General features: G+C 41.9%; 1 protein-coding gene across 3 annotated transcripts in view; it reads left to right on the forward strand.

Annotated features, from left to right (window-relative positions):
* RP2 (RP2 activator of ARL3 GTPase) overlaps positions 1-18,561 on the forward strand; it is a 36,712-nt gene that overhangs the window by 5,654 nt on the left and 12,497 nt on the right. The window contains exon 1 of one of the 3 annotated variants that reach the window (XM_061626980.1): positions 8,961-9,233. The exons of the other annotated variants lie outside the window; for them this stretch is intronic. Within the exon in view, the coding sequence (XP_061482964.1) occupies positions 9,099-9,233 (135 nt within the window). The 5' untranslated portion in view covers positions 8,961-9,098. Of the gene's footprint in view, positions 1-8,960; positions 9,234-18,561 lie in introns of those variants that run through there. 3 annotated transcript variants of the gene reach the window in all.

Below are 18,561 nucleotides of genomic sequence, written 5' to 3' on the forward strand. Positions count from 1 at the left end.
TGGGCTCAACAAGGCAGTGGGTTGGCCTGAACTACAGTTTCGTTCTCAAAAAGGGGGTGGAGCCTGTGAGGTGGATTGAAGGACAGAAGCTCAAAATGCTCAGTCCACCTCTAGCCCTTTCTCACCCTATGGTGCTGCCCTGGGAGTGCCTCTGCAAGACCCAAACAGGGCAATCCAGCCCATAACTGAAGGCCCACTGGAGAGGTCCTGCCAATAGTTTCATCATTAAGTGACATCTGGTGATCAGCTGACTGTCAAAGGGCCTTCTGGCAATAGCATCCTGGTTATGCAGTTCATCCCTCTGCAGATAAGCTGGTGCCAACATAGGTTTCTCAGCTGGTGCCTAAAATTATACTATCTGTTTGTACAAGGTTTTTAAGCTAATGTATTAGTAGTTATATTCTAAATTAACAGACTACTGAGGTGTGTTTTGATATGATGATTTTAATTAGTATTTATATTTGTAACCTGCCCTGGGGCCTTGGAACAAAGGGCAGGATATAAGTATAAACAAACAAACAAACACTCAGAGGCTCCCCAGCTATCTCCTGTCATTCATTGAAACATCAACCAATCATTTTGAACTATTAGCCCAGCCACAATCAGCCCAACAAAGGCCAGTTGTATACCAGGCCCAATTCAAGGTGTTGGTATTAACCTTTAAAACCCTAAACGATTTTGGCCAGTTATCTGAAGGAACGCCTCCAGTATCACCAAATATGCCGCCAAACAAGATCGGCCTCACAAGACCTTCTCTCGGTCCCACTGGTGAAAACAGCTAGGCTGGTGCGGACCAGAGAGAGGGCCTTCTCGGTCGTGGCCCCCACCCTCTGAACTTGCTTCCTTTTGACCTTCGACATGCCTCCTCCCTGATGGCTTTTCGTCGAGCCTTAAAGACCTTGTTATTCAGGCAGGCCTATGGGATTTCTGGGGTGGGTGATAGGCTATTATGTTGTATTACTAATGGGTGGTTTAGATGTATTGTTGTTTAATATGGTGACTGTTGTATGAATATGTTTTAAATTGTATTTATATTGTGTAAGTCGCCCAGAGTGTCTGTTAAGTCAGACAGATGGGCAACTAACAAATAAAATTTTATTATATTATTATTATTATTATAAGCTCAGACAGTATTTTTTTTATTTAAAAATTTATATCTCACTTTTCACCGTCTAGGTCTCAAAGAGGCTTACAACAATAAAAATATAGAATTTACAAACTGAAAACATAAATTAAACCATAAAAAATTAAACTCAGAAATGTAAAACACAGAACGTCATTTCTTAAAAAAAAAAAAGCAATACATTTCAGAAGCATTCATGGTGCAAAGGCGTCCTGAAATAAAAAAAGTTTTAATCAGGTGTCTGAAACTCAGCAGAGATGGTGCCTGCCTGACTTCTAGTTCAGTGATTCCCAATCTGGGGGCTGTGACCCCCAAGGGGCCATGAAGTAATCTGGGGGGACCCGCAAACAGTAAGAAATGCATTATTATTATTTTTAAAAGTCTTCCCTACCTGGATGCTCTCTGCTCCCACTACTGCTGCAGACGACACCTCTCCCTTGCTCCAAACAAGAAGGGAAGACTTTTGCTGAAGTGGCAGAGTGTCTTTTAGGTACATTGAGGGTAGGTGTGCAGATGCCAAAAGGAGGCTGAGAGTGGAGCTACCAGGAAGAGGGGGTTACAATTGCCGACTCCCGTCTCCTTGCACTGCCACTGCTGATTATGTCCTTGTTTTCATGAAGCAAAAAGAAGCAAGGCTGCAAAAAAAAGGCTGTTTCTCCCTTCCTTCCGGGCAGACAGCTTGCCTGCCTTTCCTTTTAAAAAATATTCTTATTTGCGAGGCCGCCCAGATCTCGCTTCAGCCCAGACAGAGCCAAGAAGCAGTGAGGAGTGCAGGACTTGGCCACTCTCCATTTCTGAGCTAAGTGTGTATGCCAGCATCCCTCTTTTCTTCCACCTACATTCCGCCCCCCATCTCTCTCTCAAGATGCTGCAGTAGTTGAGAGCTTCCCCCCTCCATGTGCCCAAATGTATCCACACCTGCAGGTGCTTGCAGGTGGACAGGTGTGTTTGTGTGTGTGCATGTGTGTGTGTGCTGATCTGTCTTCTGCTCTGCTTCATTCTCCAAGTGCATGCAAACCAAGTCATCAGTTCTGATGATCATCCCAAAGCCTAAAAGCACTAATCCCCCTCCTCAATCTGTGTACCTTGTTGTCTGCAGTGCACAATCTAGCATCCCCATCACCAACACATTGCTGCGTCTTGATTATTATTTTAAAAAGAAAAAGGGGGGAAAAGCTCAGCAGCTTGGCTGAGGCTGGGATCCTGGTATTACAGCAGAAATGTATGTATGTATTCATTTATTATTGCATTTATATCCCATCTTTCCTCCAAGTTGCTCAAGGTGGTGCACATGGTCCCCCCCCCCCTTTCCATTTTATCCTTACACCAACCCTGTGAGATAGGTCAGGCTGAGAGACTGTGTTTGGTCTAAGGTCACCCAGTGGGCCTCATGCCTGGATGGGATTTGAACCTGTTCTTAGTCCAACACTGTCACCCACTAGTGTTGGGAGACAGGACTATACATCTTCAGACTGTGTGTGGGAGTGGAAGGGATACCAATTTCATTGGAACTTTGCATTAAGAAAGCAATACCTCCCTGTCTGCAGCGAGCTTTTAATGGAAGGGGATATTTGGAGATATGGTTTTGCCACACAGCATTTTTTAATTAACAGAGACTAAAATTACAATTAGAATGGGGGAGGGGTCACAAAAAAGTTTGAGCTTACAAAGGGGGACCTGTACTCATAAAGGTTGGGAACCAATTGTTTAGTGGAGGGAGTTCCATGGCATTGGGCTGCAACACTGAAAGCTTGACTTTTTGTTGAGATGAGTGTGGCTTCTGGTCCATGGGGACCACTAACGTGCACAGCATAGAACTGGACTTTGGATCCACAGTACCAAAGGGGAGACTGTCTCCTTCCATGGTATTCAGAGTTGACTCTAGCATCTACCCCTAAACAGCACCACCTATTGGAGTTGCTGCTTTATCACAGAACAGCCTGTATTATGGTGCTGAAGTAAGGAGCTTTTCAGACACAAATCCCTTTTAATGCTGGTGAAGCAAAGTGACTTTGCCTTGCTTTTAATAGGGCCCATCTCTTCAGTTGCGCCCGGTTTGCCTGCATGAATTATGGCTGTAATAGTTTGTCCTGCAACAACTAGAGGAGGATAAAATCAGACTACTAAAGTTTTTAATCATATAAGATGAAATAAAAAGGTTTAAAAACTATATAGTTGCTTTCAGGCTCCTATCTCTGCCAATCGCCTAATATTAATATATGGTGTAAACATACAATTCCTGTTTTACATAGCTACTAGATAGATGTTGTCTTTTAATTTTGAGTAAGTCTTGAATTCTTTTAATATTATGCTCGCTATGGAAGACATGTATTGCTTAAATTTACATTTATTTCATTTTATTCTGAGTTCATATTTATTTATATTTATCAAGTTCAATGGAACTTATTTCCAAGTTAGTGTACAAAGGACTGTAGCCTTCACTTATTTCTATAGTAATTTCACACGGCATATCAGCATAATCATAAACAAGTGCTTAAAAATTGGCCTAATAAAAATATTTCAGTGATTATGTTTTCAGCTAAACAAACAAATAAGTGATGGAGAGGAGTCACTGCTCTGTTGTAAGCCACATGATTTGATTGCAGAAGGTGTTGCGCTGTGTGTAATTTGTGTGCTTAATTTAGCTTAAAGCAACACCACAGCAGCAGAGTAACAGCAGATGTTTGAAATGCGAGTGTGACAGCATGTACGTGCTTTTACCTAAGAAAGCAGGCTTTTACCCTGCATCAGGATTACTGAGACTGGAGACTTAGTACAATAAGAAAAGCTACTTTATTTATAGGAAATTACACAGTAAATAGAAAGGCATACCTAGTTCTAACTAACTAAGTTGGAGGCGTAACGCCCAGGTGCGGAGTTAGCCCCATGCTAGGAGAGACAGCAGAGACAAAGGAATGTCTCCTCTCTCCGACAGTCAGAGAAGGAAGAAGTGGAAAGGGCAGAAGGAGGAGGGGCAGGTAAGCTTCCCTAAAGACGTACAGTCTATTGACAGAAGGAAGTCAGTCAGAGCATCATAGGTAAGGTAAACAAACCTATCCATCTGGAGGACCCTAGCTCTATCTTCCTTCTGGAGCACAAATAAAAGAACAAAACACAGGAGTTGCTCTTGCCCCACTTCAACAGAAGGCTCAGCTGCTATTATTTATTTATTTATTACACGATATCTTGCCCTTCCTCCAAGAAGGAGCCCAGGGCAGCAAACAAAAACAGTTAAAGCACTTAAAAACATCTTAAAACATATTAAAACAAAACATCTTAAAAACATGTTAAAAAACAATTTAAAAAACATATTTAAAAAGCAATTCCAACACCGATGCATAATAATAATAATAATAAATTTAATTTCTTCGTTGCCTATCTGGCCAATGGCCACTCTAGGCGACTTACAAAATTGTTAAAATACAATTGATAAAATACAGTAATACAATATAAAACAACACATCTGCAGCAACAAATTAAAACTGGGCAGGAGGCATTTCAGTTATAACAATGAACCCTCCCCAGATACCCCGAAGGCCTGCTGAAAGAGCCAGGTCTTTAAGGCTTTCCGAAACACATTTAAAGAAGAGGCGTGCCGGAGATCTTGTGGGAGGAGAGTTCCAAAGAGTGGGGGGCCGCCACTGAGAATGCCCTCTCTCTTGTACCCGCCAATCTGGCTGTTTTTGTTGGCGGGATTGAGAGAAGGCCCTGTGTGGCCGATCTTGTCGGGCGGCATAATTGGTGGCGTTGAAGGCGCTCCGTGAGATAACTGGGCCGGAACCGTGTAGGGATTTAAAGGTCAATACCAACACTTGAATTGGGCTCGGAAACAACTGGAAGCCAGTGTAGGTCGAACAACACTGGTGTGATGTGATCTCGGCGGCGACTATTCGTAAGTAGTCGAGCCGCCGCATTTTGTATCAGTTGTAATTCCGGACTGTTTTCAAGGGTATCCCCACGTAGAGCGCATTACAGTAGTCCAAAACGAGAGGTGACCAGGGCGTGTACCACTAGTGGGAGCTGGTGAATAGGAAGGTAGGGTTGCAGCCTTCGTATGAGGTGTAGTTGGTACCAGGCTGCCGGCTCACTGCCGAAATCTGAGCCTCCATGGACAGCCTGGAATCAAGCACAACCCCAAGGCTGCGGACCTGGTCCTTTAGGAGTAGACTCACCCGTTGAACTTCAGGTCAATGTCACCCAACCTTCTCTTGTCCCCCACAAGTAGTACCTCCGTCTGATCAGGGTTCAACTTCAGCTTGTTCCTTCCCATCCATCCACTCACGGATTCCAGGCACTTGGACAAGGTCCTCCACAGCCAACTCTGGTGAAGATTTAAACGAGAGATAGAGCTGAGTGTCATCCGCATATTGATGACACTGCAGCCCAAATCTCTGATGATTGCCCCAGCGGCTTCATATGCATACTGGGATAAGATTACTTAAAAGGCTTGTTGAAACAGGAAGATTTTCAATATATGTTGAAAAGATAGCAGAGATGGCGCCTGTCTAATATTTAATGGCAGGAAATTCCAAAGTGTTGGCACACAACACTAAAGTTCTGCTTCCTATGTTGTGCTCAAACGACCACCTGATAAGATGATATCTGCAAGAGGCCCTCACTGCAGAGTGCAGTGAGCAGCTGGGTATATAAGAGGTAAGACGATCTTTCAGGTATTCTGGTCCCAAGCTGCTTAGGGCTTCGTACACCAAAACTAGAACCTTGAACTTGGCCTGGTAGCTAATGGGCAGCCAGTGCAGTTCTTCAGCAGCTGGGGTGACATGTTGACGATATCCTGCCCCCAGTGCGCAGTCTCTCTGCCATTATTTTGCCCCAGCTGCAGCTTCTGACCAGCCTCAAGAGCAGCCCCACATAAAGCGCATTACAGTAATCCAGCCTGGAGGTTACCAGTGCATGGACAACAGTAGTCAGGCTATCCAGTCAGAAACAGCTGAAGCTGTCTTTCTAGCTGAAGCTGTAAAAGGCACTCTAGTCACTGAGGTCATCTGGAACTCTAGCAACAAAGATGCATCAAGGAGCACCCCCAGACTACGTACTTACTCTTCCAGGGACAGTACCACCCCATCCAAAGCAGGCAATTGACCAATATCCAAAACTCAGGAACCACCAATCCACAGCATCTCTGTCTTGCTAGGATTCAGATTATTTATTTATTTATTATTTGATTTAATCTTGCCTCTCCTCCCAGCAGGAGCCCAGGGCGGCCCTCATCCAGCCCACACCAAGTCCAGGCACTGGTCCAGGGCTTGCATGACCTCTCTCAATTAGATGTTACAGAGATATACAGCTGGGTATCATCAACGCACTGCTGACATCTCAACCCAAATCTCTTGATGACTGCTCCCAAGGGTTTCATATAGATGTTAAACAGCATTGGAGACAAAATGGTACCCTGCAGAACCCCACAGCACAACTGGGAGGGGCCAAAAGACAATTGCCCAATGGTATTCTCTGGAAATGATCCTGGAGATAGGATCAGAACCACTGTAAAGCAATGCCTCCGATACCCATCTCACCAAGTTGGTTCAGAAAGATACCATGGTCAATGATATCAAAAGCTGCCAAGAAATCAAGTAAGAATAACAGGGTCTTGCTCCCCATGTCCTACCGATAAAGGGCGACCAAGGCCAATTCAGTTCCATAACAGGCCTGAACCCAGATTAGAATGGGTCAGGATAATCTGTTTTGTCCAAGAGTACTTGCAATTGATATGCCACAACCCTCTCAATCACCTTGCCAAAACGGAGTATTTGTGACCAGGTGGTAGTATTACAAACCAGTGCGTCCAAGGTAGGGGGTCGGATCACTGCCTCTTTCAGGGCAGCTGAGATCACTCCCTCTCACAAAGATGTGTGGACCACACCCTGGATCCACTTGGTCATACCCCCTCAGCAAGCTTTAATAAGCCAAGAAAAGCAAGGGTTGAGAGGAAACTTTGCTGGCCGCATCGTCACAAACACCTTGTCCATGTCATCAGATCTCATCACTGAACCAATCCAAGAAGTTGTAGCAGATGTTGCACTGGTCACTTCACTGGGGACTACAGTAGATGTAGATGGGGGCATCAACATTGCTAAGGAGGCAAGCAATTTTACCCTCGAAGTGCCTTGCAAACAATTCACAATAAGCCTCTTAAGGATCTAAAACTCCATTTTCTGGAATTGATGTCAACAGACCCAACAATACAAAAAGCTCCACTGGACAGCTACTTGAGGATGCAATGGAAGCAGAGAAAGGGCCTTCTTTGCTGCCCACACCACCACACAGTAGATACGGTTATGATGTTGTACTCATGTCCGATCAGCTCACAGCTTGTCTTTCTCCACTTGCGCTGTAGCCGTTGTCCAGCCTGTTTCATGTCCTTAGTTCACTGTGTCCCAAGGTGCAAACCAGGCTCCACAATGCCAGAGAGGGCACTCGGGAGCAACTGTGTTAAGAGCTCACTGTATCTCGTTCCACAGCATAACAAGGGCTACAACAGGATCATGTGTTATGTATACAATAAATAAATAAATACTGGAAACTCCACAGGGCAGTGGATTCATTAGTCTCCAGAGGTGGACCATCTTAATCTCTCTTCAGGGAAGGATTAGACCTGTAATCTAAACTTCACAAGGAAGTGCTCTGACCACAACAATGGGGTGACATCCACCTCTCCCATGTCCAGACCACCTTTTTCTCCATCTGGAGCAAAAACCAAATCGAGCATGTGTTGGACTGTTGACAACTTGAGACAGTCCCATGGTCATCATGGAGACCATCAAGTTTTTAATTATATTAAATTATTATCTGAAGTCTTTAAATTATTATTATATAAAAAAGAATAATTTCAAATAATAGTGATTGGAAAGATCCCAACTTGACATCTTGGGAGAGCCATTGCCAGTTTAAATAGAAGATAGTAGGGATCATCGTACACATAAGAACCATGCTGCTCAGATCAAGGGCCCATCTAGTCCAGCATCCCTTTTTCACAGTGCCCAACCAGGTGCCTATAGGGAAGCCTGCAAGCAGGACATACTACTCTCCCCTTCTTTTTTATGTTTTATTTGTTATTAAGATTCTATACCACTTACAGAAAATGTATCAAAGCAGTATACAACAATGTAGAGCAATAAAACTTGATAAAACTACATCATATACACATCATGCATTTGTTGTTCCCAGCAACTGGTACTCAGAAGCAAGTCGTCTCTGATCCTTAAGGTAGGGCATAGCTGGCATGATTACTAGTCGCTGATAGCCTTAATCTCCATGAATTTGTCTAATCCTCTTTTAAGGCCATCCAAAGGTTCACACGAGCTTGGCCCTGATGGCTGTTTATTATTTATTTGATTTATATCCCTCCCTTTCTCCCAGTAGATCCCAGGATTGTGAAATACCAGGCCTTATTTGCATTTGTGGATACAGTAAGAGACTGGGCATGTGCAATGTGCTTCCCTTCTCGTATTAAGTAGCTCTAATCCGTATCCTCTTTCTAACAGAGATTAGAGACATCGGAGACCAAGGCTAAATGTTTGAGGTGCGGCATTTCTGTATGTAGATATTTACTTTAATGTTCTTGCCACTTCCGGAAACGAAAAGCAGAGAAGTGTAACGGGACAGAACGGCGAGTTGTTTGCCCTTATTAGAAACACGCGCGCGCGCTCTAAACTCTGTGCCTCCGGAGACCGGAGGGAGGGAGAGAGGAAAAGGCGAGTCTTAAGATTCGTTGACGAGGCTGATTGACGGAAATGATTCGACGGCGCGCCAAGCTGCTGATAGGCTGCAGCTTCTCCCATGGGGCGGAGCCGCCGTCGCCCTGGGAGACGAGAGAGGGAGAAGTCGGAAGTGAGCACTTATAGCTGAGGGCGGGGCCAGCGTAGGCTTCTTCGGTTAGGGAGTCGCTGGGTGATGGTGTAGGTGGTTCCTCTGAATGGTCTGAGAGAGCTGTTGTAGTGGCCCGAGGAGGTGCACCATGGGCTGCTTCTTCTCCAAACGGAGAAAGCAGGCCAAAGAGCCGAAGCCTAACGCGGAGAGTGGGGACCGGGACGCCGCTGTGCCCTCGGAGGCCGAGAAACGGCCGCAGTATAGTTGGGACCAGCGAGCCAAGGTAATCGCCGCTGTTCCACTCTACCACTTTTGCCCTACCAAATAGCCGCCCCTCGGGGAGAGGCAGGAGCCCTTCTCCCCAGCAAACGCGCGGCTTCTCCCTCCCTTTTCTTCCATATTAGTCCTCCCCTTTCTTCTTTGACCCGCGCAATGTATCGAGGATTATCTGGCAAAGGCACACTCCTCCCGTTAGTGCGCCTTCCCTGTTTGTGCGCCCTGATTCTATGAATGTCAAGAGGTACTCGCGTGGATGGTAGCGGGAAGAGTGCTGCCTGTGGTTTCTCGGGGGCTGGGGAGGCGCCCGAGTTTCCTTGGGGGGATCTCCCCAAACACACTTGAAGAGGCTTGAGCGGGGCGCGATGTTGCTAGTTAGCAACCCCTTAAAATGTCCTTGAATTTGCCGTGTTACACGCGCGAAGCTGGGGTGGTCGAAGAGCGGACTCGTTCTCCATCCCTTCTTCCAGTGTCACTGGAGTGGGGCGTTAGAGGGATGTAGACTTCCTGATCCTGAGCATGGATGGAGTGCTTCTACAGAAAAGCGGTATTTAAAAGCAGTCAATAAAGTGGGCTGACTGTTGTGGATTAATATAGCACAGGCACATTAGCGTTTTACAGTATTGTTGCGTGTAAATTGAACGCATTGTCAGCACGGCTCCTGTGTTCTTCCCTGCCTCGCTACTGACATCCCAAGTTTGTTTTTTTGCACAAGTCTTCTGACTCCTTTACTCTGTGTGTACTTTTTCTTCCAGAACACTTTCTCCATTGGGCTTCTTTTTATTTCTCTTGCAGCAGGTTTTCTTCTCTTGGCTTCTATTTATTTAACAAAGAAAGGAAAGAAAAAGAAAAAAAGAGAAAAATTAAATGAATAAAACGTTAAATATATAAAAATTAAACTAAATAAAAATGTGAACAATACTAACAGTGCACCACTTACTGGGGAGCAGGCTTGACATCACTTTTCACATTCCTTTCATGTGCAAGGAAAGTAGTTAAAGTTATCTAACTCTTTAAATGTGTGCTTAATATATCTATTAAAAAAGTGTTGAGACTTTAAAGACTAATAGACTGGGTTGTAGTATAAGCCCTTGTGAACTAAAACTTCCAGGCACAAGTGCATGAAGTGTATTCCAGTTCATGACAGCTTGTGTCACTAATCAGTTAGTCTTCGTGTTTGGCCACAACAGGCTGATACAGCTATCATTCAGGGATTTAATTTGGAGATGGTGATTTTGAGTTAAGAGGGCATCAGTGTAATCTTGTGTACTTGATTGTAAAACATAATGCTTTCCTCAGTTGCATTCCCTCGCTCCCTTGTGTATAGGCAATGAGACTGCAGTTAGTGGTAAAGGCTGCTGTTATTCTCAGAGGATTCTGTGTTTGTTTGGTAACTAACTGTGTTTTTTCCACAACCCTGTGTAAGCCTCTCTTTGAGTCTGTATAAACTTCATTTTCTTGGGTCCTTAATTGATTGATTGATTTATATCCTGCCCTTCCTCCCAGCAGGAGCCCAGGGTGGCAAATAAAAGCACTAAAAACTTTAAAACATCATAAATGCAAACTTTACAACACATTAAAACAAAACATCTTCAAAAATGTTTCTTTAAAAAGCTTTCAAAACGTCAGCTAAGATTAAAAACATTTTAAGAAAGGTTTAAGAACATGTTAAAAAGCAATTCCAATACAGACACAGACTGGGATAGGTCTCAACTTAAAAGGCTTGTTGAAAGAGGAAGGTCTTCAGTAGGCACCAAAAAGATAACAGAAATGGTGCCTGTCTAATATAGCTCTCCATGGCTATATTTCCCTCTACCCATGATCACTGAAATTGGGGTGGCATCGCCCATGTTCCTCTGTACTTATTGTTTGTTTTGTGGTCCTGTGCAGTTGGGCACTTGAAAATATATTAATATGGAACATTTGAATTATGTTATGGTCATGTGCTCTTGTGGGGTGGGGTGATCGATTTCAACTGAGGAAGCTTCCACATAGTGGTTGACTCACTTCCTCTTGTTGGTAATGAAAGGAACTTCCCTTAAATTGTATAGTTTGCAACTGAGAGATGCACACTGTGTGTTTTCAAGATACCATAGATAATTAGAATCTTCTAAGGATCTTATTTGTAGGGTATGAGCTACTACTAGTTTAGGGAGATTAATGAAATGAGCAAATACTTTCATTCTTCAAAGTGATAGTGTGGTGTCTAGAGGAAAAGAGTTTTGGGGGTAACTAGAAATAAACATCCAGTGTGTGATTAAAGCAATCAGGTTTGGTTTTTTTATTGGGTTTGTTATTTCATATTTAATCTGTAATTTCTCCTGAAGTAATTGTTCTAACTAGATTGCCTAAGATCTGCCATCCTTTATTCATAGTGGATTAAAATTTTAGAACAGGGGTGGGAAACCTGTGGCCCTACAGGTATTGCTGGACTCCCAACTCCCATCAGCTCCAATCAAGATCTGGGGGGAGCATCTCCCTATTGGTTAACACCCATTCCCCCCCCGATTAAATCATGCTGCTACAGACAGGATGAACCTCCAGCCACACACTAGCCTGCCCAGCTATTTGAGGATTTGGGCTAGTTATCCGTTACCTGCTTGAACAAAGTTTTGGGCTTCAGAGCATATATAAAGGTTCTTTACAGAAGAGTTTCTGAGATGCAGTATCTTTGGATCTCCTGATCAGATGTGTGTTCAGAGATAAAGTCCAAGATATATAATTCACAGTAGGTGGCCTGAGATCTTCAAGTGGCATTGTCGAGCTACATCAGAATATAGTTCATAACTACTACCCACAAATAAAGCAATATCATAATAGAATATAGTAGAATAGAATAATAGAATATAGTTCATAACTACTACCCACAAATAAAGCAATATAATGAAGAGCTGCAGAGTCTGCAAATTCAGGAGCATATTATATAAACATACAATAGAGCATGCTGACCCAAAGTCAGCTTCCACTTGGCAAACTATGGCTTGGTAATCAGTTGCTGTGATGTGTAAGACTATTATTTATGAAGCCTTGTATAACAGTCAATATTTCATTAGTTGGACTACACTTTTAAAAATCAACACTCATCCATTTAGCCAAGTAGGACTGTAAATTTTGACAATTATACACACAGCATAAAATTTCTTATGCTAGACTGGTAAATGACAAATCATGATTTAGCATTACAAGGATGAGCTGCAGCAAAACTCATGCTTGCATGCTGCTTTCTTCCTTCTGCATGGTTGGGAAATTAGAAACTTCCACTTCAGTTTTAGATTAACTCCAGTTATCATGAAATTTAGCATTGCATCTGGATCCTGTTGTTGTTGTTATGTGCCTTCAAGTTGATTATGATTTATGGCGACCCTATGAATGAGCAACCTCCAGTAGCATCTGTCATGAACCACCTGTTCAGATCTTATAAGTTCAGGTCTGTGGCTTCCTATATGGAATCAACCCATCTCTTGTTTGGTCTTCCTCTTTTTCTACTTCCTTCTGTTTTTCCCAGCATTATTGTCTTTTCTAGTGAATCATGCCATCTCATTATGTGTCCAAAATATGATAACATCAGTTTCATCATTTTAGCTTCTAGTGATAGTTCTGGTTTAATTTGTTCTGACACCCAATTATTTTCACTGTCCAACTTTCACATCCATACATAGAGATTGGGAATACCATGGTCTGAATGATCCTGACTTTAGTGTTCAGTGATACATCTTTGCATTTGAGTACCTTTTCTAGTTCTCTCATAGCTGCCCTCCCCAGTCCTAGCCTTCTTCTGATTTCTTGACTATTGTCTCCATTTTGGTTAATGACTGTGCCGAGGTATGATAATCCTTGACAAGTTCAGTGTCCTCATTGTCAACTTTAAAGCTACATAAATCTTCTGTTGTCATTACATTAGTCCTGCTGTAGTCCTGCTTTTGTGCTTTCCTCTTTAACTTTCATCAGCATTCGTTTAAAATCATTACTAGTTTCTGCTAGTAGTATTGTATCGTCTGCATATCTTAAATTGTTGATATTTCTCCCTCCAATTTTCACACCTCCTTCATCTTGATCCAGTCCTGCTTTCCGTATGATATGTTCTGCATATAGATTACACAAACAGGTTGATAAAATACACCCCTGTCTCACACCGTTTCCGATTTCTCCATATTCTGTCCTTATCGTAGCCTCTTGTCCAGAGTTTAGGTTGTGCATAAGGACAATCAGATGCTGTAGCACCCCCATTGCTTTTAAAGCATTCCATAGTTTTCCATGATCTACACAGTCAAAGGCTTTGCTGTAATCTATAAAGCACAGGGTGATTTTCTTCTGAAATTCCTTGCTCCGTTCCATTATCCAGCGTATGTTTGCGATATGATCTCTGGTGCTTCTTCCCTTTCTAAATCCAGCTTGGACATCTGGCATTTCTTGCTCCGTATATGGTAAGAGCCTTTGTTGTAGTATCTTGAGCTTTACTTTACTTGCAAGGGATATTAAGGCAATAGTTCGATAATTACTGCATTCCCTGGGATCCCCTTTCTTTGGAGTTGGGATGTATATTGAATGCTTCCAGTCTGTGGGCCATTGTTTAGTTTTCCATATTTCTTGACAAATGTTTGTCAAAATTTGTACAGATTCAGTCTCAGTAGCTTTTGATATGCCATCTGTTCCTGGTGATTTGTTTCTTCCCAGTATTTTAAGAGCAGCTTTCACCTCACATTCTAAAATTTCTGGTTCTTCATCATATGGTTCCTCCATGAATGAATCTGTCATCCTTGCATCTCTTTTATAAAGTTCTTCAGTGTATTGCTTCCATCTTCCTTTTATATCATCTCGGTCAGTCAGTGTGTTTCCCTGTAGATTATTCAACATCCCCACTCTTGGTTTAAATTTCCCTTTCATTTCTCTCATCTTTTGGAATAGAGCTGTTCTTCCCTTTTTGTTGTCCTATTCTATTTCTATATACCTTCTATATATTTCTATTGTAATAGGTCTCTTTGTCAGACCTGTTATTGATAAGTGAGTTGCTTGAACACCAAGCAATAGACATCCCTGGGGTCCTACAAAGTTGCTGTTTTACCCTCCCTTTTCTTGTACTTTTTCTCCTTCTGTCTCAATAGTTTGCCTTTTTTTAAATTTTAGCAACCAGGATGCATTTTTCCTGTGCTGCGTTCACCTAAGATCAGGTGTTGCCTAGAAATTATTTTCTGCAAATACTACTAGACGGTAAGTGTGGGTGAATATTAAAGAACCCCCTTCCCCCAAAAGGCAAATGTGAAAACTTTGCAAAGAGTCTTAAGCATGTCTCCTGCTTTGTGGGAGCTAAAGACCAGGATCTCATTAAGAATCCACTACATTGCTAACTTACAGTACAATATATATTACTTAGAAATAAATCCCTTTGTGTTTCATGGGGCTTACTCCCAGGTGAGAGAGTACAAGATGGCAGCCAGTGCTTTGGTTTAGGGTTGACACTGAGGGAAAACAGTATTCTTGTGTCTTTAACAGCTATATGCCAGGCAGAAGTTCATCAGATCAATTCTTTTCTAGTATGGAAATACAATTATGGGAAAAGCTTCACAGTGATTACTCTAACTTTGTCTTATGCCACATACCCCCATAGCAGCCATTTTGTAACTGGTGGCCCCAGCACTGTCTAAAAATTTGAATGTGCTCTCTGCTTAATAAAGTTTGACAACCCTTGGGCTAGGGGTTCCCCATACCTACTTTACCCTTTTTGAGGCAAAGCCTGCTTAATCTTGGCAATTCACTCATTGCAGAACAAGAGTACAGTGCAACTCTGACCAATGATGAACTGTAATTCCCTGTTGATAAAGCTTCGCCTGTCAAAGACAAAGTATAACACATAGATGGATGCAAACAGCAATATCTTGAAAGTAAAAAAGAATAGGATTGAAAAAAAAGGGGAAATTTAGATACACAAACATGCTGCCTTTATTTCTCAAGCCTGCATGTCTGGAATGGCAGATGATCTTGATCTTGGGCTCCTGCTGGGAGGAAGGGTGGGATATAAATAAAATAATAAAATAAACGTAAAGTCAACTCCACTAAAGCCTTTTATAAAACACTGTCCCCACCACACTGTGCATACTTTCAACCTCATCTAGCCTGTGACACCATTCACTAATAGGCAAAAAAAATGGCCATTTAAGAACATACCTATAGCCAAAAAAAATTCTATCAAACTTTAAAAAGCAGGGAAATTGGGCAGCTATAGTGAATGCACCAGGGGACCAGGAGACCTGACCACCTCTCTGAGATACTGTTTGTTGTTGTTATGTGCCTTCAAGTCAATTATGACTTATGGCGACCCTATGAATCAGCAACCTCCGAGAGCATCTGTCACGAACCATCCGGTTCAGATCTTGTAAGTTCAGGTCTGTGGCTTACTTTATGGAATCAATCTATCTCTTGTTTGGCCTTCCTCTTTTTCTACTCCCTGCTGTTTTTCCCAGCATTATTGTCTTTTCTAGTGAATCATGTCTTCTCATGATGTGTCCAAAGTATGACCTCAGTTTCATCATTTTAGCTTCTAGTGACAGTTCTGGTTTAATTTGTTCTAACACCCAATTATTTGTCTTTTTTGCAGTCCATGGTTATGTGCAAAGCTCTCCTCCAGGACCACATTTCAAATGAGTTGATTTTTCTCTTATCTGCTCTTTTTACTGTCCAACTTTCACATCCATACATAGAGATTGGGAATATCATGGTCTGAATGATCCTGAGTTTGGTGTTCAGTGATACATCTTTGCATTTGAGGACCTTTTCTAGTTCTCTCACAGCTGCCCTCCCCAGTCCTAGCCTTCTGATTTCTTGACTATTGTCTCCATTTTGGTTCATGACTGTGCCGAGGTATTGATAATCCTTGACAAGTTCAATGTCCTCATTGTCAACTTTAAAGTTACATAAATCTTCTGTTGTCATTACTTTAGTCTTTTTGACATTCAGCTGTAGTCCTGCTTTTGTGCTTTCCTCTTTAACTTTCATCAGCATTCGTTTCAAATCATTACTGGTTTCTGCTAAGAGTATGGTATTGTCTGCATATCTTAAATTATTGATGTTTCTCCCTCCAATTTTCACACATCCTTCATCTTGGTCCAATCCCGCTTTCCTTATGATATGTTCTGCATACAGATTAAACAAATAGGGTGATAAAATACACCCGTCACACTCCCTTTCCGATGGGAACCAATCGGTTTCTCCATATTTTGTCCTTACAGTAGCCTCTTGTCCAGAGTATAGGTTGTGCATCAGGACAATCAGATGCTGTGGCACCCCCATTTCCTTTAAAGCATTCCATAGTTTTTCATGATCTACACAGTCAAAGGCTTTGCTGTAGTCTATAAAGCACAGGGTGATTTTCTTCTGAAATTCCTTGTTCCGTTCCATTATCCAGTGTATGTCTGCGATATGATCTCTGGTGCTTCTTCCCTTTCTAAATCCAGCTTGGACATCTGGCATTTCTTGCTCCGTATATGGTAAGAGCCTTTGTTGTAGAATCTTGAGCTTTACTTTACTTGCATGGGATATTGGCAATAGTTCGATAATTACTGCATTCCCTGGGATCCCCTTTCTTTGGAGTTGGGATGTATATTGAATGCTTCCAGTCTGTGGGCCATTGTTTAGTTTTCCATATTTCTTGAGAATTTTTTGTCAAAATTTGGACAGGTTCAGTCTCAGTAGCTTTTGATACGCCATCTGTTCCTGGTGATTTGTTTCTTCCAAGAATTTTAAGAGCAGCTTTCACCTCACATGCTAAAATATCTGGTTCTTCATCATATGGTTCCTCCATGAATGAATCTGTCATCCTTGCATCTCTTTTATAAAGTTCTTCAGTGTATTGCTTCCATCTTCCTTTTATTTCATCTCGGTCAGTCAGTGTGTTTCCCTGTAGATTATTCAACATCCCTACTCGTGGTTTAAATTTCCCTTTCATTTCTCTAATCTTTTGGAATAGGGCTCTTGTTCTTCCCTTTTTGTTGTCCTTTTCTATATCTATACAGCAACTATTGTAATAGTTTTCTTTGTCCCTACATACTAGTTGTTGTATAGTTGCATTTAGGGTTCTGACTGTGTTTCTATCTCCTTTTGCTTTTGCTTTCCTTCTCTCTTTAACCATTTTAAGAGTTTCTTCAGTCATCCATTGAGGTCTTTCTCTCTTTTTAACAAGAGGTATTGTCTTTTTGCATTCTTCCCTGATAATGTCCCTGACTTCAGTCCATAGTTCTTCTGGTTCTGTATCAACTAAGTTTAAAGCCTCAAACCTGTTCCTTATTTGATCTTTATATTCTTCTGGGATGTTATTTAAATTGTATTTTGGCATTATGATTGTTTTGTTGTTCTCCTTTAGCTTTACTCTGATTTTCGATATGACCAGTTCATGATCTGTACCGCAGTCTGCTCCTGGTCTTGTTTTTGCAGAAAGTATGGAACTTCTCCATCTTCTGTTGCCAATTATATAATCAATTTGATTCCTGTTGACCATTTGGTGATGTCCATGTGTACAGTCATCTTTTTGGTTGCTCAAAAAATGTGTTTGCAATAAACAAATTATTGGTTTCACAGAATTCAATAAGTCTTTTTCCTGCTTCATTTCTGTCTCCTAAGCCTAATTTCCCCACAATTCCTAGTTCTTCTCTGTTCCCTATTTTTGCATTCTAGTCCCCCATGATTATCATCACATCTTGTTTTGGTGTGTGATCAATTTCTTCCTGTAGTTCTGAATAAAATTTCTCCAATTGCTCTTCTGCGTTTGCAGTTGGAGCGTAGACTTGGATGATGGTTATGTTAATAGGTTTCGTATAACAATGGTTTGCTGAAACAAGTTGCATTCATAGACTAAAGTTGGCTTGTTTAAGCAAACCATAGTTAAGGTTAACTATGGTTTGCTGAAACAAGCCAACTTTAGTTTGGATGTCATGACAAAGTGTGGTTAATCTAAAACTGGAGCATAAACTTGCGAACTCACCCCATGGCCACACAAAGAGAAAGGGTGGGGGGAAGAGTATGAGAGATCATAACACTGAGTCACAGTCTACTGCTGTGTGCAAGAATGAACTAATGCTTTTGGTACGATAGTCAATAAGACTGGATAGTTCAAGTTGCCAACTCATTTTCTATGTAGAAAGGTGGCAATATACAAATGTTAGCTTTGGTTTTGTTATCTGAAAGTGGGTTTTACTTTTTGTTCCTTGAAGGAATTGAAAACAATTATATTTGAGGAAGCTAAACTAGATTGCAACAATGCTTTAACAGTGTTCTTAAAATTGCCAAATCTAATAGAGAACAAAGGCAAAAGGGAAACAAAGAAGCTGTTAATATTTAGCACTGAA

Source organism: Rhineura floridana, chromosome 5 (assembly GCF_030035675.1).
Source record: "Rhineura floridana isolate rRhiFlo1 chromosome 5, rRhiFlo1.hap2, whole genome shotgun sequence".
NCBI classification, from domain to species: Eukaryota; Metazoa; Chordata; class Lepidosauria; order Squamata; family Rhineuridae; genus Rhineura; species Rhineura floridana.